The following is a 22,487-nucleotide window of genomic DNA, read 5'->3' as shown; positions in this document are numbered from 1 at the left end:
GATCGAACCTACAACCTTGGCATATTGGGGTGACTCTAACTAACAGCTACCCAGCTAGGGCATGACTACTTCCTAGGAAATACTGTTTTCTGTTATGTTCAGAAATCAACCAGGGGTTATTCACCATTCTTGATAATCACGTCCCTCTGCAACCCCACTTCCGGCATCAAAGTCACATCAAAGAGAAAAGCAAACGAGGGAGAGTGAGGAAAAAACAGAGGAGAGAGAGAGAGAAGGAGAGAGAGCGAGAGAGACGAGAGCGAGGAGAGGAAGATGAGAGGAGAGAGAGAGAGGAGAGAGAGAGGGTGAGAGAGCAGAGCGAGAGAGCAGAGGAGAGAGAGAGAGAGAGAGAGGCGAGCGAGAGAGAGAGAGCGAGAGAGAGAGACAGTAGTGAGGAGAGCGCGAGAAGCAGCGAGAGAGAGTAGAAGAGGTAGAGTAGGAGAGAAGAGAGAGAGTAGGGGCGAGAGAGAGGGAGAGAGAGAGAGGGAGAGAAGAGAGCGATAGATGAGGTAGAGAGGAGAGAGAGAGAGGGAGAGCGAGAGGGAGTAGAGAGAGGAGAGAGAGGAGAGCGTGAGCGAGAGAGGGTAAGAGGGGAGAGAAGAGAGAAGAGAGAGGAGCGAGCGACGGAAGATTGAGCGAGAGAGGAGAGAGAGAGCGAGGAGAGAGAGAGAGAGAGCGAAGAGAGAGAGAGAGAGAGGAGAGAGAGAAGAGGAGAGAATAGGCGAGAGCGAGAGAGAGCGAGCGAGAGAGAGCGAGATGAGAGAGGAGGCTAGACGAGGAGGAGAGAGAGTAGGAGAGAACGCAGAGAGAGAGAGAGAAGCGGAGGAAGGAGAGAGAGAGAGAGCGAGAGTCTGAGAGAGTCCAGGACGGAGAGAGAGAGATGAGAGAGCGAGACGAGCCAGAGGAGGCGGCTCGTGATAGATAGATGCGAGAGATTAGGCTCTCGCGAGATGCGCGTCGCGATCGGCGAGAGTCGATCGGAGATCGCGCAGCGCGCGCCGAGAGCGCAGCGGGCGACTCGCGAGCTATTCCTCTCTCTCTGCCTGCTCTCTCTCCTTCTCTTCTCCTCTCTCTCCTCTCTCTCTCCTCTCTCTCTCTCTCTCCTCTCTCCTCTCTCTCTCTCTCTCTCTCTCTCTCTCTCTCTCTCGCATACTTAGCCCTTTCTCAACATCTCAAACATAACAACAGGGATTGACACTATTCCATCGGCCATTTTCCTAATTCTCTTATACTTAAATACATTCGTTATAAGTAGATGAAATCATTAGACCATTTATGTCTTCCAGCGGAGTTGTACTAATGCATTTTTAGGTTTTGCTTTATTATAAATTACTTCATTTCTATTTTATGTTAGGTTATTATATTGATCTTTTAAAATGATGTATGCAACTATCTATGCATTTCATTTCAGGATGGAAAAGTTATGGAAAAAGCATTTGCCATATAGAGTGTTTGGGGCCCTGGCCGGTGTGGCTCAGTGGATAGAGTGTCGGCTTGATGACTCAAGAGTCCCAGGTTCGATTCCGGTCGGGGGCATGTACCTTGGTTGTGGCACATCCTGGTGGGAGTGTGTGGGAGGCAGCTGGTTGATGTTTCTCTCTCATCAATGTTTCTGACTCTCTATCCCTCTCCTTTCCTTTCTGTAAGAAATCAATAAAAAAATATATATATTTTAAAAAAATATTTTATTGATATTTTACAGAGAGGAAGGAAGAGAGATAGAGAGCTAGAAACATCGATGAGAGAGAAACATCAACCAGCTGCCTCTTGCACACCCCCTACCGGGGATGTGCCTGCAACCAATGTACATGCCCTTGACCGGAATTGAACATGGGACCTTTCAGTCCGCAGACAGACGCTCTACCACTGAGCCAAACTGGTTTTGGCCAATAAAATATATTTTTAAAAAAGTGGTTGGGCTGAAATCGGTTTGGCTCAATGGATAGAGCGTAGGCTTGGGGACTGAAAGGTCTTGGGTTCGATTCCGGTCAAAGGCATGTACCTTGGTTGTGGGCACATCCCCAGTAGGGGGTGTGCAAGAGGCAGCTGATCAATGACTCTCTCTCATTGATGTTTCTAACTCTCTATCTCTCTCCCTTCCTCTCTGTACAAAATCAATAAAATATATTTTTAAAAAAAAGTGTTTGGGAAACCTGGGGGTCTGACGGGCTGGGGAGATGGGGAGGCTCTGTGAGAATCGGCTGCTTTGCTTGTTCCGAGTGTGTTGAGAACTGCTCTGTGCGTGGCCCTGTCTGGATAATGCTGGGGACGCAGTGGTGGCAGAGACGGCCCCAGCCCTGCCCCTACAGGGCCGGGAGTCTGGGGAGAAACAGGCCCTTCAGGGACAGTGAGGCCCCTGATGGGTTGGGCTGAAGGAATCTGAGGGGAGCACGAGCTGGCTTGGCTCAACAGACAGAGCGTCAGCCTGCGGTCTGAAGAGTCCCGGGTTCGATTCCAGGCAAGGGCACAGGCCCGGGTTGTGGGCTGGATCCCCAGTAGGGCTCATGCAGGAGGCAGCAGTCAATCAATGATTCTCTCTCGTCATTGGTGTTTCTTTTTCTTTTTTAAAATATATTTTATTGATTTTTTTTATAGAGAGGAAGGGAGGGGGATAGAGAGCTAGAAACATTGATGAGAGAGAAACATTGATCAGTTGCCTCTTGCACACCCCCTACTGGGGATGTGCCCGCAACCAGGGTACATGCCCTTGACCGGAATCGAACTTGGGACCTTTCAGTCACAGGCCAATGTTCTTTCCACTGCGTCAAACCGGTTTGGGCTCATCATTGGTGTTTCTACCTTTCTCATCTCCCTTCTGTTCTCTGAAATCAATAAAATATATATTCTTGATTTTTATTTATTTATTTTTAAAATATATTTTATTGATTTTTTTTTTATAGAGAAGAAGAGAGAGGGATAGAGAGAAACATCGATGAGAGAGAATCATCGACCAGCTGCCTCTTGCACACCCCCTACTGGGGATGTGCCATCAACCAAGGCACATGCCCTTGACCGTAATTGAACCTGGGACCTTTCAGTTCACAGGCCGACGCTCTATCCATTGAGCCACACCGGTTTCGGCCAAAATTTATATATTTTTTAAAAAGGAATCTGGGGGGAGAAGGACAGCCCAGAGGGCCACCTGCCCTGCCTGGGGTCAGGGAGGGCTTCCTGGAAGAGGTGATATCCGAGCGAAGCCTGGAGGATGAGGAGGACTTAACGCGACAAAAAGGCTCGGAAGGCGTTCTGAGCAGGAGGAACAGCCCTGCCAAGGCCCAGACAAGAGGGAAATGTGTTTGTTCAAGGAGCTGAACGCTTGTTATGCAGCCAGAGAAGCGTTTCTCACTCCGGCTCTGTCCTGCCTGGGCGCCTCTGTCTGCAGTGGCGTCCGCACAGTGAGGCAGACGAAGTATAAGCTCTGGCCCCTGACTCCCATGGCTCTGCCCACTCCCTTGGAGGTGCCCTTGGAATCTTAGGTACTTTTTGTTGTTGTTCATCATCACCCGAAGACATTTTCCCCATTGATTTTTATTTTTTACATTGATTTCAGAGAGGAAGGGAGAAGGAGCGATAGAAACATCAATGATGAGAGAGCATCTTCGATCTGCTGTCTTCTGCATATCTCCCCACTGGGATCAAGTCTCCCGATCTAGGACATGTGCCCTGATGGGGAATCGAATTGTGACCTTCTGGTTCATAATTGATGCCTAACCACTGAACAAAACCGGCTGGAATCCATTGATTTTGAGTGGGAGGGAGGGGGAGAGAAAGGGTGAGAGAGAGAGGAGACAATTGAATTTGTTGCGTTGAGCAGGGGCTGGGATTGAATCTGCAACCCAGGTACATGCTCTTGACTGGGAATTGAACCCACAACCCTTTGTTGCCTAGAGCAGCACGCTAACCATTGAGCGGAACCATCTAGGGCTAAGACTTGCGTTCTCTTATTCGTTTTCAAGAGGGCTTCCTACTTGTGTAAACTTCAGGCCCTATTCAACCTGGGTCCACCTCTGTTCATTTTTGAGAGTAAATTCATCTTAGATCCAGTAATTTGTCTTTCCAGAAGTCATAAATGGTCTTCATTTATTGAGAACTTATAATATTTTGGGCCTTGTGCCAACCACTTTATATGTATTAACCCATTGATCCACTGAATTCGGCACAACAAACCTGGGAGGGAGTCTCACAAACCCTATTTTACAGATGAAAACGCTGAAACCAGAGAATTTTCCTGTATCCCCCCCCCAGTCACACAGTTAGTAAATGGCAGAGTCAGGACTCAAACACATGCCTTCTGGCTTCAGAGTCCAGTCTTTTCATATCATTATGAGTTATTATTATTATTTTTAATATGCTTTTGCCCTCGCCGGTTTGGCTCAGTGGATAGAGAGTCAGCCTATGGACTGAAGGTGCCAGGGTTTGATTCAGGTCAAGGGCACGTACCTTGGTTGCGGGCACATCCCCAGTAGGGGGTGTGCAGGAGGCAGCTGATTGGTGTTTCTCTCTCATCGATGTTTCTAGCTCTCTATCCCTCTCCTTTTCTCTCAGAAAAAAAATAAAAATAAAATATATTTATTTATTTATTTTTTAAAATATATTTTTTTATTGATTTTTTTACGGAGAGGAAGAGAAAGGAATAGTGAGTTAGAAACATCGATGAGAGAGAACCATCGATCAGCTGCCTCTTGCACACACCCTTCTGGGGATGTGCCCGCAACCAATGTACATACCCCTGATCGGAATCGAACCCGAGACCTTTCAGTCCGCAGACTGACGCTCTACCACTGAGCCAAACCGGCTTTGGCGGCATTGCAATGTTTAAATGGGCAGTTCCAAGGAACCATGAGGAGGTGACAGGTGAATAAAGAGTTGGAAAGCTGTCCACAGTAGCCACATAAAGGGCAAGGGACTACCAGGGACTTGCAATGTTTTCAACCACAAAATACAATTACTGGCAACCTCAGGGAATCTGGTCTGCCCGCTTCTAACTGTCATCACCTCCTGTAAGGGTACTCCATAGCATTCATCATCGCTTTTTAAAAAATTTATTGCCGAAACCGGTGTGGCTCAGTGGATAGAGCGTTGGCCTGCGGACTGAAAAGTCCCGGGTTCAATTCCGGCCAAGGGCATGTACCTTGGTTGCGGGCACATTCCCAGTAGGGAGCGTGCAAGAGGCAGCTGATCGATGACCCTCATCGATGTTTCTAACTATCTCTCTCCCTTCCTCTCTGTGAAAAATCAATAAGATATATATTAAAAAAATTCTTTATTGATTATGGTATCACATAATTGTCCTCATCCCCCCATTCCCATCCCAAACTCCTCCCCACATATGCCCCCACCCCCTTGTTGTCCGTGACCAATGTTAGGCTTATATGCATGCACACAAGTTCTTTGGTTGATCTCTCCTTCTTACCACACCCTTCCCTACTTTCCCTCTGAGGTTTGACAGTTTGATTGCTGCTTCTCTGCCTCTCGATCTGTTTATGTTCATCAGTTTATGTTGTTCATTATTTCCCCTAGATGCGTGAGATCATGTGATCCAAGAAATACCCTTATAAGAACCGAAACTGAGACAAGCCATCATGGTTATGCTGAGAGGCAAATGAATCAGTCTGTAGTGAGTTCCTTTCTGGGCCAACAGTTCTTTTGAGTCCCCATTTCAATGTCAAACAGCTCCTTATGTGTACATGTCAGCCATGGTATTTCAGGTCTGGTTGGTGGACAAATTGTGGTGCATTATGGCTTCTAACAACTGGTTCCTGCTTCCGTTTTGGTGAATGCATTATCCCCGGCTTCTGTAGCCAAATCCAGCTCATTCTCTTCTGAGCATCTTCCTCTGCTCAGGTGGTGGGCCACCCCCTCACCCTCAGGCCTCTCCTGCGCCCCTTTTACAAGACCGCTCCCACATTTGTTTATTATTTCACATTTTCTCATGCCTTCCCTCACGAGTCATGGACCAGTGCCTACTTATTGGAACCAGGAAATAAGGGAGCATGGAAAGGCCAGAGAGAGGAGACGGCGTCTGCCTCCTTCGAAGACGGTGATCCAGGCAGAGGGAAGTAGGCCAAACTTGCACAGCACCCTTGCGGATCATCAGCTCGACCCATTCCCGCGTCCACTCGTGGGGGGGCGCGGCGCCTTTAAGGATCCCGGAAACGGGCCGTGGGACCGGAAGTGACCCTCTTTATTTCCCCTCTTCACGTGGTGCAGGCGGGAAGTGACGCGCGGGGCCCGGGGAGCTGCGGACACCGAGGCCGACGGAGCGGGAGTCGCGGACGGACGCCGCGGGGTCTCCGGGACAGGTGACCGGGCGAGGGGGCCGGGAGCGCGCCCGGAGAGGGCGTGGCCTGGCGCCCCACGTGGAGGCAGGCGGCGCGGGCAGGGGAGCGAGCCGTCCGCGGGGGCGGGATCGGAGCACTCCGCGGGGGGCGGGGACTGGACGCCCACATGGGGAGCTAGCTAGTGGGGCGCTGGCGGGGCGGGACGTCGGCGAGTGGGCAGGGCCCCGGCGTGGACGGGCAGCAGGGGGGTGAGGTCGAAAAGTTATTACGCCCGCCCTTGGGGGGGCGGGGCCAATGTGTAACCCCGGGAGCTCGGGGGCGGGGCCGGGGCGCTGGCTGGACAGGGCTGGGGGCGGGGCCAGAAAGTTTTGCCCGATCGGGGAGCGGGTCCAGGTCCTCGGCGGGGAAGTCAGGGGCGGGTCTAGAGGCTGACGTGCAGGCGAGGGCGGGACCAAAAAGTTGCCGGGGGATGAAGGGTCCTGGCCGGGGGAATGCTGGGGTGGAGCCAGAAAGTTTTGCTGGAGTCCGGGTGGGGAGGGGGGCAAGTTCAGAGCTTCGGCGGGGAAGCCGGAAGCCCCGTGGTGGGGTACCGGGGTGCGGGGGTTGCAAATATTGACTCGACCTGGAAGGGGCGGGGCCGAGGGGGCGTGACTAAGAAGGTCGGTTGGTTAAGCCGGAGGCGTGGCCGATGAGAGCTGGCGGGCTGGGGGCGGGGCCGGCGTCATAACGCGAGAAGGAGGGGGCGGGTCCCAGCGGTTGCTTGGGGACCGGGGGGCGGGGCCAGAAGGTCGGTGGGGGGGAAGTCGGAAGCCGGGCCAGATGAATGACACGGGGCGTGGGCGGGGCCAGAAAGTTTGCCCCGGCAGAGGGGCGGGGCCGCAGAGCTCCCGGCGAGGCGGATGCTGGCGTTCTTTCCCGTGAAGCAGCGGGCGGGTCGGGGAAATTCCGTGTCCGGACGGGGCGAGTGTTGCCTAGGAAGATCGGGCTGGGCGCGGGGAGCCTCGCCAGTGGGTACCGGGCCTGTGTTCGGGACCTTTGCGGGGAGGCAGCTGCCTTATTTTCGCGATGGTGGTGGGAACGCGGCTGGGACGTGTGGGTTTAGTATGTTCTCCGAGGGTCGGGGCAGCCTGAGGGAGTGGGAATCGAGCCTTTTTTTTTTTTTTTTTTTTTAAAGAGTGTGGAGTTTCGGGATGTTTCTGAAACTTTCCTGGGATAGAAGTGAGGTTAGAATCTTCACTGGGATGTGAGCGGCATCACAATGGGCCCAGGGCGGTGGGCCTGGAACTTCCAGGGACAGGTCCGGGGGAGGATGGAGGCGCGGGTAGAACTGTCCGCGCAGCGTGTGGAGGCTGGACTGGGGAACTTCCTTTGGAGGGAAAGCGGTGTTAGCTGGTCTAAGCTGTGGAGTGGGGCCAGAACTTTCCGGAGGTGGGTGTGCCCCTGGTGGGTCACAGATGGTGGGTCCAAATGGTCACAGGGGGCGGAGCTTAAAATTTTCCCGGGAAGGGGCGGGCAGGTATTTCAAGAAGAGCACTGGAGAGTGAGGACTAGAATTCTTGTGGGTTGCAGGGGTGTGTACACTACTGTGATGGGGGAGAGGAAGCAGGTTGGGTGGGGGCATTGGCCTTAGTTCTTTCGTGTCTTCTGCTCTCAGGAACCCCCAGTGCTGTATCCACGTTCTGCAAGGAAGGTTTGCTGGGACCCCGGCCCCACGCAGTCAGCAGAATGGTGAGATGGCAGGTTCTGAGTCTGAGCTTCGCAGCAGGGGGCTTGGGAGGAGGGGGTCCAGGTTCCAGACGCAGCACGTGGTTTTTCTTACCGTCTCCCCACTGCCTCCCTGTCTCAGTCAGCCACGCTGGATCTGAAATCCAAGGAGGAGAAGGATGCTGAACTGGACAAGAGGATTGAGGCTCTTCGACGGAAGAATGAGGCCCTCATCCGGCGCTACCAGGTGCCCTAGCCCTGCCCTGGGAGACCCCATCCCCTCTCCTCCCTGCAGTGAGTTTCCCTCACCTCTCCTTTTCTTAAAACCTTTTCATGGCGCCCCTTCACTCCCAGGATAAAAGCCGAAGGCCTTAGCCTGGCATTCCTTCCTCCCTCCATGCCATCATTCCATCGCTTATTCACAAATGCTCACCGAGGCCTTGGCTGTCCCAGGCCCTGTGCCGAGTGGGGTCTGCCTTTCTGGGGCGACAGCCCAGTGGGGGCACAGAACTGTCTTCAGTCAGTGTGACCAGAGTAGGCAGGCTGGCATCTTTGGGGGTCTTTGGGAGCCCAGCCTGGAGGATATCATGGAGGGCTTCCTGGAGGAGGGGGTTCTGAGGCCTGAAGGGTGAGTAGACATTAGCCTGTTGGAAAGTAGAACAGAGCATGTTTCAAGCAGAGGAAACAGTTTGTGTAAAAACTTGGAACTTAGAACTAGAGGGTCAGTGGGGAACATTGGCCTGGAGAGGTCAGCAGGGGCCAGACTGAGAGTTTGGACTTCTTCCTGAGGGCACTGGGGAGCCATGGAGGGCTTTTGAGAGGAGGGGGGCCAGGTCAGCATACTTTTTAGGAAGACCCCCTCTGGCTGCTGTGTGTGGTGGGAGAAGGTGGTAGCGGATGGGAGAAGGTGATGCCGGAGACAAGAGGCCAAGGAGGAAGCTGAGGCAGGGACCTTGGGGAGAGAGGAGGTGCTTGGCTTGGGACAGTGACTGATGGGACAGTGGTGTGAGGTGGAGGGGAGTGGGGAGAGTCCAGGACAAGGTCCAGGTCCCCGTCAAAGGTGACAGGAGGTGGTGGGCTGTCCCAGAGCTGGGCCTGGGAGGAGGATGGGGTTTCATTCATTCATTCTCCATCCATTCATTAAAACCAAAAGCATATTGGGTTTCCGTTGTGTGCCAGGCAGTGTTCTAGGCTCTGGGCTACATCAGCACAAAGCAGACAGACGGCCCGGCCCTCGGGCAGATTCTGTTGCAGTGGGAGGCAGACAACAGGCAAAATGGACGTAATGCCAGGGACGAGGAGGGGCGGAGAACGGCAGGGGAGCGGGTCTCTAGCTGGGCAGGGAAGGCCGCCTTAGGAAGGGGAGCATTGAGCGGAGCCCTGAAGGAGGGGAAGTGTTTCCGGCTGAGGAAACGGCAGGTGCAAAGGCCCTGAAACAGGTGGCGCCCGCTATGTTCTCGGAGCAGCGAGGAGCCAGAGTGGGTGAGGGTGAGAGATGAGGGGAGTGGTGAGCAGGTCAGACCTCAGGCTGTGAGGGAGCCTGCCAGCATACAGAGTCCGTCAGAGACAGACAGACAGACAGAGCCAGTAGGAGATGAAAGAGACGGGAGGGAATACAGGTAGACAAGCACACGCTCAACGGCAAAAAATAAGGAAAACAGGAAGAGACGGAGGGTACACACGCACTGGACAGGAGTGGGGAGGGCAGGAGCAGCGTGGAGCTCTTTCCGCCCCTGGAAACAGTCTCCCCAGAGGCCCTCCGTCCCTCACCGCCTCAGGCTCCACTCAGATGTGTCCTCACGCAGAGACAGGCAGCACCGGAGGGGGAGCCGGTGGCTGCGGTTTGGGGGAAGATGCTGAGGTCACCAGCCTTCTCGCCTGGAGCTCAGGAGAGAGGCTGGGCAGGGGCTTTGGAGTTCAGCCATGCACTCCCCCCACACTCACCCTGCTGTTTGCTCCTAGGAGATCGAGGAGGATCGGAAAAAAGCTGAGCTGGAGGGCGTGGCCGTGACAGCTCCCCGGAAGGGCCGCTCGCTGGAGAAGGAGAATGTGGCCGTGGACGTGGTGAGCCCCACACTGCAGGGGGACAGCAGAGGACAGGGAGCGGGGAGCTGGGCCCTGAGATCACGTTAACGGCCCCGATCTGTGGACAGCAGAGGACAGGGAGCGGGGAGCTGGGCCCCGAGATCACGTTAACGGCCCCGGCAGCCGCCCTGGGCCGCCTCGTCTCCGCGCTCGGTGACTGGAATTTTCCTTTCCCGTCACAGGAGAAGAACCAGGGTCCTTTCCGGAGGGCTCCTGGGACGCCGCGGCCCCCCGGGACCGGCAGGGGAGGAGGCCGGGCAGGCGTGGGCCGGGCCCCCCGCTCCTGGGAGGACGGTCCTGGGGAGCCGCCTCGGGGAGGAGCTGGCAGCCGCGGCCGGAGGGGCCGGGGCAGGGGGTCCCCCCATCTCTCTGGAGCTGGAGATTCCTCCGCTGCCGACCGCAAGTCCAAGGTAGGAGCTGGGAAGGGCTCTCCCGTCTCAGATGGACCGTTTGCCTGTTTGTCCATCTTTCTGTGCGTCTTCTTCTCTTTCAGCTCCTCCATCTGGCTCTTTCTCTCTCCCCCTCTTGACCAGTGCCTGTGTGTATTCGCCCTGTCTCTGTTCTCCTCCTCCTCCTCTTTTTTTTTCTGTCAGGTGTGTGCTCACCCATCTGCCTTCCTTCGCCTGTCTCTTTCTTCTCTTACTGGCTCTGTTTGTCTGTCTCTGATAAACTCTGTGAGTCTGGCAGGCTCTGTCCAGTACGTGTGCTTCCGCTCTTTCTCCTCTAGATTTGTTTGTGGGGAACAGTGACGTTCTTACTGTAACTCCGGCCACTGCCCTGACACTCAGGTTAGCGGGGTGGAGGCTGTCTAGCATAGTGGCTCAGAGTCCGCCATGGACTGGGGGTCATCTTAGTTCTCTTTGTTCCCTGTCCTGGGGCAGCTCAGTTCTCCTCTAGAAGCTTCTGGGTTCTTGCTCTTAACTGGGAAGAACGTCTGGTTTAAAGGTTATAAACATTCGTCTCATCAGGCACAGAAACCCCAAGTAAGTGCTCAGTGAACATGACCTATGGGTGTCTATTATTTGTATGAGAGGCCCGGTGCACGGAATGTGTGCACGGGTGGGGTCCCTTGGCCTGGCCAGCGATCAGGGCTGATCGGGGCCTTCTGGCTGCCAGCTGGGGCCTCCCTTCCCTGGCTGCCGCCTGGCCTTCCCGCTACCCCCACATCGTCAGCACATGTCATACCGAGCAATTGAACTCCCAGTCTCTTGGTCGAACTCCCACGGGGACACTTTGCATATTAGTCTTTTATATATATATATATATATATATATATATATATATGGCTATGCTAAGCTGCTGTAACCAAAAGACCCCACTTAAGTCAGGTGGAAGTTTATTTCTCTCTTATATGCTGAGCCCTGGGAGTAAAAATGTCAACTCTAGCAGCTTGGCTGTGTGCTTATATAAAATTTTGTTACCATGGAGGAAGGGGAGAATGGATTGTGGGGGAGTGGGGGCGTCACCAAGCCATCTGCCAGGTTGTTGTCATTTCTATGGTGACCATGGTGTCTCAAGGGTCCCCAACCCCTCCCCCAGGTTCAGTGTTTTGCTAGAAAGATTCCTGACTGAAATACATTACAGTGAAAGAATTCAAAGCAGAATCAGCAGAAGGGAAAGACATGTGGGCTGAAATCCGGCGGAGACCAGCTTGCCCAGTGGGGTTATACAGTTTGCACCCAATCCCTCCAGCATTGCCCTGGCCGGTGCGGCTCAGGGTGAGCATCGTCCCACGCACTGAAAGGTCGCTGGTTTGATTCCGGTCAAGTCGCAGGCCTGGGTTTCAGGCTCGGTCCCTAGGAGGCGATGTGCAGGGGGCAGCCCGTCAGTGTTCCTCTCTCACATCACTGCTCCTCTCCCTCTCCCCCTCTCTCTCTCAAATCAGTAAAAAAATATTTTTAAAAAGTACTCAAGCATTGAGGATCACCTACCAGGGAATCTAATAGAAACCTAGTGCCCAAGTTTTTTTTTTTTTTTTTTTTAACATATATATATATATATATATATATATATATATATATATTTTAATTGATTTTAGTGAGGAAGGGAGAGAGAGAAGTAGAAATATCAATGATGAGAAAAAATCATTGATTGGCTGCCTCTTGCATGTCCCCTACGGGGGTGGGGGGATCAAGCCCACAACCTGGGGATATGCCCTTGGCCGGAATCGAATCTGGGACCCTTTAGTCCACAGGCTGACGCTATCCACTGAGCCAAACTGGCTCTGGCCAGGGTTTCTACTGGGGGCTAGCCATGTAGGTCTCTGCTTGGTATGTATCCAGATTCCTGATCCCAACATGGCATTCAGCATGTACCCTATTGATGGCACAAACCGAGGCACAGCGAGTTCTCCTTATTGATGAATGCTGACGGGAACACACTGGAGCCAAATTCCCGCCAAGGGCTGGCCTTAGGAAGAGACACTTGGCTGTCATGGTAACTCTCCAGCACAGGAGCTGAGTGGTTCTTGCTGACCCCCGGTGTCTCTGTACCCCCCCCAGGAGTGGGAGGAGCGGCGCAAGCAGAACATCGAGAAGATGAACGAAGAGATGGAGAAGATTGCGGAGTATGAGCGCAACCAGCGGGTCAGTGCCAGGGTGTCCCCGGTGTGAGGCAGGCTGCCAGGCCGGGGTGAGCCCGCCAACCCGGTCCCTGTGCCCGCAGGAGGGCGTGCTGGAGCCCAACCCGGTGCGGAACTTCCTGGACGACCCGCGGCGGCGCAGCGGGCCCCTGGAGGAGCCCGAGCGGGACCGCCGGGAGGGCAGCCGCAGGCACGGGCGCAACTGGGGCGGCTCGGACTTCGAGCGCGTGCGCTGCGGCCTGGAGCACGAGCGGCAGGTGGGCCAGAATCTCACCCCGGCAAACGTCCTTGGTGTTTGCTGAGCGGCAGGCACAGCCGGGAGCCAGACAGCAGGGAGGCAGAGCCAGGGAGAGGCAGCAACAGGCTGGCTCTCGCCCCAAGTGACCTGCTGGGTCTGTGTCAGGACCACACTGCTTCCTGTCCCCTTCCTAATGTCATTAATGTTTGCTGCCCAGTGAGTGCCGGGCGCTGTCCTAGGTGCTGCAGCCAAGGGTTAGCTAGACAAAGCCCCGTCCTGAAGTTATTCTGGTGGGAGCTCAATGAATGGATATGTAGGTTTCTTCTCACAAAACTGTATGCACACTTTTTTTTTTTTTATAATAATATATTTTATTGATTTTCTACAGAGAGGAGGGGAAAGGGATAGAGAGCTAGAAACATTGATGAGAGAAAACCATCAACCAGCTGCCTTCTGCACCTCCCCCACTGGGGATGTGCCCGCAACCAGTGTCATGCCCTTGACTGGAATCGAACCTGGGACCCTTGAGTCCACAGACCAACGCTCTATCCACTGAGCCAAACCTGTCTCGGCTGTATGCACATTTTGAATGATTATAAAGTTAGTGTTTGTTAACATACAGTTCATTTTCAAAATTTCAAAGAATCTACAGAAATGAATAATTTTTTATCAATGCCTGTTTTCAAACTGGTGACCATTCTGGTCCAGGCACTGCTGACAACTCGAAGCAGCAGAATCGCATATATAAAGAATAATTTTGTTCGGTACTTATGCGCCCTCAGTTCGTCAACTGTTGCTGCTGGTGTTGTAAATTTTATTTTTTATGCATCCTCATAGAAAAGTCTAGTGGGTGCATTGTCTTTGTTCAAAGCTTAGTCTGGCTTCACCCATTATTTCAAATCAGTGAAACCTGAAAAGGAGTGAAAATTAAGTGAGTTCTCAGCTGCTAAGGTGTGTACACACACTTGGAATAATTATAGAGGTAGTGTTTGCACTGCATTTTCAAACTTCCAGGAGCATTTTAGGATGAAGCTCCTTTGCTTAAAGCTTAGTCTGGCTGCAAAGAAAAACCCCTCCATTGAGCTGTCAGCTGTGAAAGTGTGCATACGTGTTTTTGGGACACCCTGTGGCATGAGATGCAGGTAATTCACATGTCATGAAGAAGAATCCTGCAGGGTGAGGGACAGATCCGGGGTGGCCGCTCTGAGGAGGTGTCTGGAGCAGACCTGGTCCTAACCTCTGCCCTGGCGCCTCCGGTGTGAGCTTGAGCAGGGGACTCGGTCTCTGAGCTCGGAGGACCTGGGTGGCGGGGTGGGTGGCAGAACAGGCCCTGACTGCTGTGTGCTGTGGGCAGGGCCGCCGGGCTGGCCTGGGCGGTGCCAGCGACATGACGCTCTCCATGACGGGCCGGGAGCGCTCAGAGTACCTGCGCTGGAAGCAGGAGCGGGAGAAGATCGACCAGGAGCGGCTGCAGAGACACCGCAAGCCCACCGGCCAGTGGCGGCGGGAGTGGGACGCCGAGAAGACCGAGGGGATGTGAGTCTCGCTCCTGCCTGCCCCGTTCGGCTCCCTGCCCTGGGCCCTGACTGGTGTGCTCAGTGGTTGAGCGTTGGCACTCCTTTGACTGGCTCTGGTTTCTTACGCTGTATCAGTAATCGCAGTGGCAGGGCCGTGTGACCACCAGCTCTCAGGGGCACGGAAAAGCACCCCTTTCTCCTGTGTTCAGGGTCAGCTGTGGGTTCGACTGTGTGGCTTCTTTTTATAAAAAAAAATATATATATATTTTATTGATTTTTTACAGAGAGGAAAAGAGAGGAATAGATAGTCAGAAACATCGATGAGAGAGCGACATCGATCAGCTGCCTCCTGCACACCCCCCACTGGGGATGTGCCCGCAACCAAGGTACATGCCCTTGACCGGAATCGAACCTGGGACCTTTTGGTCCGCAGGCCGACGCTCTATCCACTGAGCCAGACCGGTTTTGGCAGGGCGCGGCTTCTTGAAGCAGGTTGAACTCAGTTCCCTGCTCCATGTGTGTTCACTCTGGGGGTCAGGCTGAGGGGAGCAGAACATGACTGGCAGATGTGCAAGAGGGAGAGTGGGTAAACCTCCCCATTTTATTAGCCACAGACCCAGCATCTCGGGGCGGGAACTGCCGGGACTCCGTGGCTGATGGTGTGGATGTAAATTCTCACTCAGGGAGGGCAGGAAGAATGGCGGACAGTGATTAGACCTTTGCATCCTCCCTCCATCCCTCTAATTTGTACCCCCCAACCCAGCGGTCAGCAAACTCATTAGGCAACAGAGCCAGATATCAACAGGACGACGATTGAAATTCCTTCTGAGAGCTGAAAACCGACTTCTGCGCACGGGCCACGAAGTTTCAATCGCACTGTACGTGCGCACCCACACGTGGTGTTTTGTGGAAGAGCCACATGTGGCTCTCGAGCCACAGTTTGCTGACCACTGCTCCAACCCAAACCCCTTATCCCAGTGGCATCATTATCCCCTGGTCTGACTTTGTCCCCTTCCGGGTCCAGGAAGAACCCAGCTAGCCGGACTTAAAGGAAGGCATCTTTGTATCGTTGGCAGGAGGACCAGCCTCCGTGTCAGCTGCTGAGGCTCTGAGGGTTGACAAGTCTTAGGGTCAGCAATGGTTTTACCCCATTGGGGTCCTTAGCTGCGTTGGGAGATTTCACACCTAGGAGTTTTTGTTGTTGTTTGTTTTCAATACTCACTTGAGTGTATGTGTTTTTAATTGATTTTAGAGAGAGAGGAAGGAGGAAAGAGAGAAACATGGATCGGTTGCTGTGACTGAGGATCAAACTGCACCTTTTAAAAAAATATATCTTTAGCCCTAGCCGGTTTGGCTCAGTGGATAGAAAATCAGCCTGTGGACTGAAGGGTCCCAGGTTCGATTCCAGTCAAGGGCACACGCCCGGGTTGCGGGTTCCATCCCCAGTAGGGGGTGTGCAGCAGGCAGCTGATCAGTGATGCTTCTCATCCTTGATGTTTCTATCTCCCTCTCCCTGTCCCTCTTTGCAATCAATAAAGAAAATTTGAAAAACAAAACAACAAAAAACAGAGTCAACCAATGAGCCTGGCTGATGTGGTTCACTTGGTTGGGAGTTGTACTGAGCCCGGGTTGCTCTCACATCAGTGTTTCTAAAAGTCAATTTAAAAAGAAAAAAGGACCAACCCACGAATAGGTAGAACAGCAGATCAATATTTCTCTAAAAAACAAAAACAAAAACCACACACAAGACCTGGGAAGAGGGTCGGGAGCAGCAGGCGGAGGCCTGGGGCGGGGGCTCCAGGTAGTGGGAGAGCCTGTGTCGCTGGGCAGGTGACGGACAGAAACCGGAAGTGAGACCAGCAGGAAGCTAGGGATCATGTACTTCCCAAGGTTTTGTTCTAGGGCGTCAAATACTGAATGTTTTCTTTCTGTGTGTGTCGTATGATGCCACATTTGCCTCTTGTCCGTCACCTGATCCTGCCCCCTCTTAATCAGTAACCTCTCCGGTTGACCATGTCCCCTGCTATGACCTTGATTTCTGCCTCTGGCCCCCAGCTCCCTCTTGGTTTGTTTTTGTTTTGTGAATCCTCACCTGGAGGACATTTTCTCCATGATATTTAGAGAGAGAGGGAGGGAGGGAGCCGGGGCAGAGACACACACACACACACACACACCCCCATTGGTTGCCTCCCGACTAGTGCCTGGGATTGAACCTGCAACCCAGGTACTTGCCCTTGACCAGGGATTGAACCCATGATCCTTTGGTGTGAGGCCAACACACTAATTACTGAGTGCAGCGGCCATGCCCATCTCCCTCTTTTCCCTTCCCACGCCTCTCGCTTCCACTGTCCCCGGTTCCTGCTCACCCTCTTCTCTCTCCCCAGGTTCAACCCCGCTGCCGCCCTGGAGCCATCTCACCGATATGGTGAGTGGGCGGGTGTTCGGGGCGGGGTAGGCAGCTGGCTGGGCCAGGTGCGGGGTGGGGGTTGTGCTGTGCCCCCCACCCCAACAACTCCTGGGTTCTGTTGCAGATGAGCAGGCCTGGGCCCGGCCTCCCAAGCCCCCCACTTTCAGGGAGTTCCTGTCCCAGCACAAAGCTGAGGTCAGCCGCAGGAAGAGGAAGAGCAGCCGCCCCCAGGCCAGGGCAGCCGCCCGTGCCTACAGGTGGGCACCCCTTCCGGGCACCTGCTCGCTCCCAGCGGGCCGGGCGGCCCCGCACCCTGTTCTCTGGCTGGTTTACTTGTGGCCGGTGTGTCTCAGGGCCCTTGTCTCTCTGGGTGAGGCCCTTCGTTTGGAGGGCCTGTCTCTCCTCGTCACTCATCTGTCCCCTCCTCCTCTTCCGCCCATCTCCGCTCTGCCACCTGTCCTCCCTCCATTGTCTGTCTGTCCCTGGCACCTGAAGACACACCCGCCATTCCTCCTGAGTGCTCTAACACAACCAGCCTCTCTCCCCCCTAGTTGAGTTTTGACCCTCTGGGGAGGAGCGGGAGAGGGAGCCCCTTCTTCCTGTGCCCCGCAGGCCTCACGACCCTTCCCTCTGACCTTCCAGTGACCACGATGACCGCTGGGAGACGAAGGAGGCGGAGTCCCCGGCCCCCGAGGCCTCCCCGCCCGCTCCCCGCGAGGAGACGCCCGCACAGGTGAGGCGGACTGGTTTCTGGGCGGGGGTGTGGGGTGCTCGGACCCCCACCCTCTCTCTGACTTGCCTTGTGTCCCCACAGCTGCCCGAGACCCCAGCCCCTGCTCACCGGCCTCCTGAGGACCAGGGGGAGGAGGACCAGGGGGAGGAAGACGAAGAGGAGGAGGACGAAGGGGAGGATGAGGAATGGGAAGATGTGAGTGATGGCGAGGAGGAAATTGGAGAGGAAGAAGAAGCTGATGACGAAGAGGAGGAGGAGGAGGAGGAAGAAGAGGAAGAAGAGGAGGAGGGACCAGCCCAAGACCACCGACCCCAAGAATCTGAGCCCACGGGGAGCGCCGGCAGTGAGCAGGCCAGCAAAGAGCCCTCCAGCCCTGAGCAGCCCCTGGCACGGCCCCAGTCCCCGGCCACACCGTCCAGCCCCTTCTCCCCCGCTGGGGGCCACCAGCCCGTGTCTGACTGGGGCGAAGAGATGGAGCTGAACTCTCCCCGGACCAGCCACCCGGCCGATGCCCTCTCTCCGGGTGAGGCCTGGCCTTTTGGAAATGCATGAAGCTGGCTGCTTGTGTGTGTGTTCAAAGGGTGCATGGGCGGGGGTGAGGGGACCCTCAGGGGCTGGGCCCCGGGATCCCGTGTGCCCCACAGCCCTGGCGGCCTGGGAGGACAGTCCGTGCCCATGTGTGTACTGTCCTGGCCGATCTCTGGGATGCCCACCCCGGGGACTGCCCTGCTCTGGGTCCTGCAGAGCTCCCTCTAATAAAGTGCTCACGTTCAGTGACATTCCCATTCGGTGACATTCCCGTTCGGTGACATTCCCAAGCTGTGTCCTTGAACCCCCTTTTCCTCTGGCCCCTCTGTCTTGGGGGGCCATGCGGACAGGGAGGGGCTTGACCGGGCCTCCTGCTCCTCCAGGAGGTGACCAGCCAGCCCCTGCCTCCTTGGGGAGCGGGCCCAGCCTCCGAGGACCCCGGAAAGCTGAAGAGGAGGGCTCCGAGGCCGCTCCAGGTGGGGGAGCCAGGACCCTGGAGGTGGCTGCCTCCCCCCCTTCCTCTGGGGCGAGGGGAGGGGGCTTGGGGGGGTGATGGAGGGGGCTGGGCTCCATCACCAGTGTGTGGGGTAACAGCTGGACCTGGGGTGAAGTGAGAAGGTGAGGGGGCGGAGCTCAGGGGAGGATTCCTGGGGCCCAGTTACTAGGAACCCAGTGGAGGGCCTGGGGATGAGCAGGCAGAGCCAGGATGGGATTAGGGTTTAGAGGTGGGCCTGGGGGTTTGGAAATAGAGGGGTGGGGCTAAGGGCAGGATTAGGAATTTTAATAGATTAAAAAGAGTGGGGAGGGCAGTCTAATGGATTTAGATGTGAGCTGGATTAGATATTTGAGCTATTAGATATTAATTAGGTAAATTAGGATTTATTAATGGGGTAAATTAGATATTAATGGAGTAAATTAGGATAGAGATGCACACCCTATTAGAATGTTGGGTCTGAGACTGAACCGCAGGAGTGGGGTTAGGGTTTGGGGGCAGAGCCGGCGAAGGTCTGGTTAGAACTCAGCAGGCGGGCTAGGGCAAGGACAAGAGCGGGCAGGCGCAGTAGGGCAGTCACCTTAGAGGTAGGTTTAAGCCCATGAGGCGGGTGGGCTGGGGTCTGAGGACAAGAGTTTAGGGTGGGGGTGAGGCCAGGTGTCCTTGCGCCTTGTTAGCCAAGTGACCGTGATGTCGTTACTGCATTCCAGTTTGTTTATTGTAAAGAGGGTCCTGCTGCAAGGATTAGTGCGAGGCCCCTAAACCCCTTAGAACGGGGGCGCCTGTCGCCAAGCGCAGTGGAGGTGAGGGGCAGGGCCAGGCGGGCTGTCTTGGGGACTTCCCTCCGCTGACCGCCCCTTTTCTCCCCAGAGGTGGGCCCCGAGGGCCAGGAGACTGCGGAGATCACCGACTTCCAGAGGGTGCGTTTCTGCAAGGTGGTGGCGGCCGCCCCGCCGCCGGGGGCCGCCCGCTGACCGCCGCCCGCCCGCCCGCCCGCCGTCTCTGCACTAACTCCCCGCAGCCGCGCTCCTGCCTTTTGCTTCTGCCGCACCCCGGCCAGGAGAGGGTTAACGCGAGGGGGGAGGAGCCCGCGGCCGCGGCCGGCGTGGGGCCCCGGCTTTAGTCCAGTTTCACAAATGGGGGGACGCCGGGCCCGGATGGCCGGGAGTCTCCCAGTGACCCGCCTGCGGGGGTCCCGGCGGGTAGGTGCTAGTCCCCGGGCCGAGTGGCCTGCCGCCAGGAGATTCCTTCTCAGGCATGGCCGCTGGCGGCGACTCTGCAAGGACTTGAACCGCTCGGCCACCGGTTGTGTATTAAACGCAGCGCTTTCGCTAACCTTTGCACCGTGTTCCTGGCGGGGCGGCCTGGCTGCGGTGCTTGGCACAAGGCTTCTCTGCGGCGGAAGAGGCGGGAGGAAGGGTCTGCCTCTCCACCCCCTGACACCTATCCCCTTCCCCCCCTCCCACAGGCCTCCCCGAATTCCTGAAGACTCTGCTGGGTGGGCCCTGGAGCTTCCTGCCTCGGTGGGGGGGCGGCAGGAGGGGTGGTCTGCCGTCCTGGCTGTGCCTCCTCCTGGAGCCTGGCTTAGGGGGGAGAAATGCAGGTGGAGGGGGAGGAGCCGGGCAGGGGCGTGAGCGGGGCGTGGGGTTGAGCTGCAACTTGGGGCAGAGTATGGAGGAGACGGGGCTTTGTGGGGCCTGGTTAGGGTTCTGGGAGGGCCAGAATCTGGTGGGCGGAGGGAGAGCGGGAACGCATCAGGATATGAGGGGCCTCCAAGCCGGCTTAGATGGGAGTTCCTAACGCTGGTGTGGGGCGCAGCCGCCGAGAATTCGGTGCTGGAACGAGTGGAGTGCGGGGAAGAAAAGCGACCTGAGGGAGGGGAAGCCAGGGCAGAAGAGGACAGAATCGGATGCTGGAGTATATAGTCTTATTCAGAGGAAATGAAGCTGGAACGGGGGCTTGCGAGGCCTGAGCCTGGCAAGGGGGCGGGGCTCGGAGGCGAGGCTAGACGCCAGGAAGAAGCCTGAATCCCTTAAAGGGGAGAGGGTTAAGGCGCGGGGAGGAGCTAAGCGCTGGGCGGCCTCGCATTTAGGAGGCGTGGGAGCCCTGGCTGATGCGGCTCCGGTGGGCGGCCTCCCGCGCACCATCGCCCGTGAGCGCACCTGCCCGGGCGGGACTCTCCCCCGGCAGAGGGCGTGCAGGAGGCGGCCAATCGTATTCCATTCTCACAGCTGTTTCTCCCTCTCCTTCTCTGAAAGTCAATAAAGTAGGGGAGTTTTTCTAAGAAATAAGAGCCGTGGGTATGACCCCGAAGCACGGGCTAGACCTGTATTTGGAAAAGAAACAGGTATTACCGTTCTGGGGCGGGGCCAGAGGCCAGGGGGCGGGGCTAGGGCGCCGCCGTTGTCTTAGCTTGGTAATGGTTGGCCGGAGGCTGAGGGGGGCGGGGCTAGGAAGCGGAGGCGGCCCTTTTGCGAGGGGGCGTGGCCATGCTGGCGGGGCGCGGAGGTGGCCGCCGGGGGGCGGGGCCTGTGCGGGGGCGGGGCCTGTGCGGGCGCTGTGGGCCGAGCGGGCTGCGGCGATGCGGGGGACGAGCTGCGTGGGCGGCGGCGGCGAGAGCCCGGGCGGCGCGGGGCTGAGCGAAGGCCCGCGCGGCCGGTGGCTGCGCCTGGCTCCCGTCTGCGCCTACTTCCTCTGCGTGTCGCTGGCCGCGGTGCTGCTCGCCGTCTACTACGGTCTCATCTGGGCTCCCGCGCGGCCCCCCGCGGCCGCCGCCGGCCCGCCGCCGAGCGCGCCGTCCCCTCCGTGCGCCTGCCCCCCCGGGCGCGCCGCCCGCCCCGGCGCCCGCCGCCGCCGCCGCCCCCTGCCGCCTGGGAGCCGCCGGCGGGCCGCGACCCCAGCTCGAGCTGCCGCGCAGCCGCCGCCGCCGCCGCCGCCGCCAGATGCCCGGAGAGACCCCGGAGGCCGCGGGGGGGCGAGGACCAGGGTAACCCCCCTCCCGACCCTACGCCGCACCGCAGGCCCTCGAGATCCACCGAGGATGGATCGCCCCGCCGAGGATGCCCGTTCCCGTCCGGCCGGGATTCCGTCTTCACTGGAATAGCCTAGAGCTTGTGGAGCTGTCATCCTGAAGAACGGGGGTGCAGGGGAGCTGGCTCGGGGCGCCCACCCTCTGGCAGGCCACCGCCCGTCCCTCCCTCCAGAGGATCCTGAGCGCAGAGCCCACGGCCCCCTCCTCTCTGGCTCTCCGTGTCCCTCCGTCCACGTCCACCTGCAATAAACTCCAGACCCTCCTCTCCGGTGCTGCTGGTCTTGTCTGCTCGAGTTTGTGAGGGTCTTTTCCTGGCGTCTGGTCTCTGTCTGTCTTGCTCGGAGGGGCTGGGTGTGTTCCTCCCTTCCTACGGGGTCCCTTTTCTTGCATCCCCCTCATGCAGTTTTTGGGGTGGGGTGGGAAACAGAGGCTTATCTGCCACAGGGCAGTTGAAGGTCAGACAGTGAGAACTTCACAGGCTTTTTGCATGCTTGGGGCAGAGGACAGGCGCCTTTGGCGACAGCCGAGGGTCCGCCTTCCTGTCACAGCCCAGGAGACGGGTGAGAGGTGGGATAATGTCAAGCAAGAGCTGGGGTTCTGGGGTTTGTGCTCAGTGTGATGACAATGTCAGGGACAGAGGCCAAGCCGCTCTGAGATGCCAGGATGCTGCTGGGACGGCAGCTTCTCCTGGGGTCCGAGGGGAGCATGGGCAGGAGGTGGTGGCTGCTCTGCCTCCCGGAAACCAGGAAGGAAGTGCTCAAAGATGAACTGTGTTTCAGGCCCAATCCCCAGTTGCCTCCGGAGATGAGTGCAGCCTCCCTGGGCTGCGGGCTTCGGGCAGACCGAGGCAGGGACACGGTCCTGCTGAGGGAGGTGGCTGAGCACACTG

General features: G+C 56.6%; 2 protein-coding genes across 14 annotated transcripts; both read left to right on the top strand.

The window, feature by feature from the left end:
- The first annotated feature begins 6,198 nt into the window (after positions 1-6,198).
- CCDC9 (coiled-coil domain containing 9) lies at positions 6,199-21,018 on the top strand. 13 transcript variants are annotated; one of them, XM_036416402.2, is made up of 15 exons: positions 6,199-6,302; positions 7,936-8,009; positions 8,128-8,232; positions 9,948-10,049; positions 10,253-10,480; positions 12,572-12,655; positions 12,735-12,908; positions 14,244-14,425; positions 16,791-16,831; positions 16,938-17,070; positions 17,456-17,546; positions 17,628-18,069; positions 18,458-18,573; positions 19,438-19,487; positions 20,036-21,017. In XM_036416402.2, exons 2-15 carry the CDS (start codon positions 8,007-8,009, stop codon positions 20,199-20,201), a joined length of 1,917 nt encoding a protein of 638 aa, XP_036272295.1. In that variant the 5' UTR covers positions 6,199-6,302; positions 7,936-8,006; the 3' UTR covers positions 20,202-21,017. The 13 variants fall into 13 exon arrangements, with proteins under 13 accessions (XP_036272295.1, XP_036272294.1, XP_036272287.1 ...); XM_036416401.2 differs by having other exon boundaries at positions 6,199-6,365; XM_036416394.2 differs by lacking the exon at positions 6,199-6,302 and adding an exon at positions 7,090-7,288 and having other exon boundaries at positions 20,036-21,018.
- Positions 21,019-21,080: 62 nt separating this feature from the next.
- On the top strand, positions 21,081-21,858 carry INAFM1 (InaF motif containing 1). Its single transcript, XM_036416405.2, is given in 2 exon segments — positions 21,081-21,379; positions 21,381-21,858. Coding segments are annotated over 2 exon segments (408 nt in total). The 5' UTR covers positions 21,081-21,148; the 3' UTR covers positions 21,558-21,858.
- The last annotated feature ends 629 nt before the right edge of the window (positions 21,859-22,487 follow it).

The sequence above is a fragment of the Pipistrellus kuhlii genome, unplaced genomic scaffold, assembly GCF_014108245.1.
Source record: "Pipistrellus kuhlii isolate mPipKuh1 unplaced genomic scaffold, mPipKuh1.p scaffold_m20_p_55, whole genome shotgun sequence".
NCBI lineage: Eukaryota > Metazoa > Chordata > Mammalia > Chiroptera > Vespertilionidae > Pipistrellus > Pipistrellus kuhlii.
This window is presented reverse-complemented; position numbering and strand designations above follow the sequence as displayed.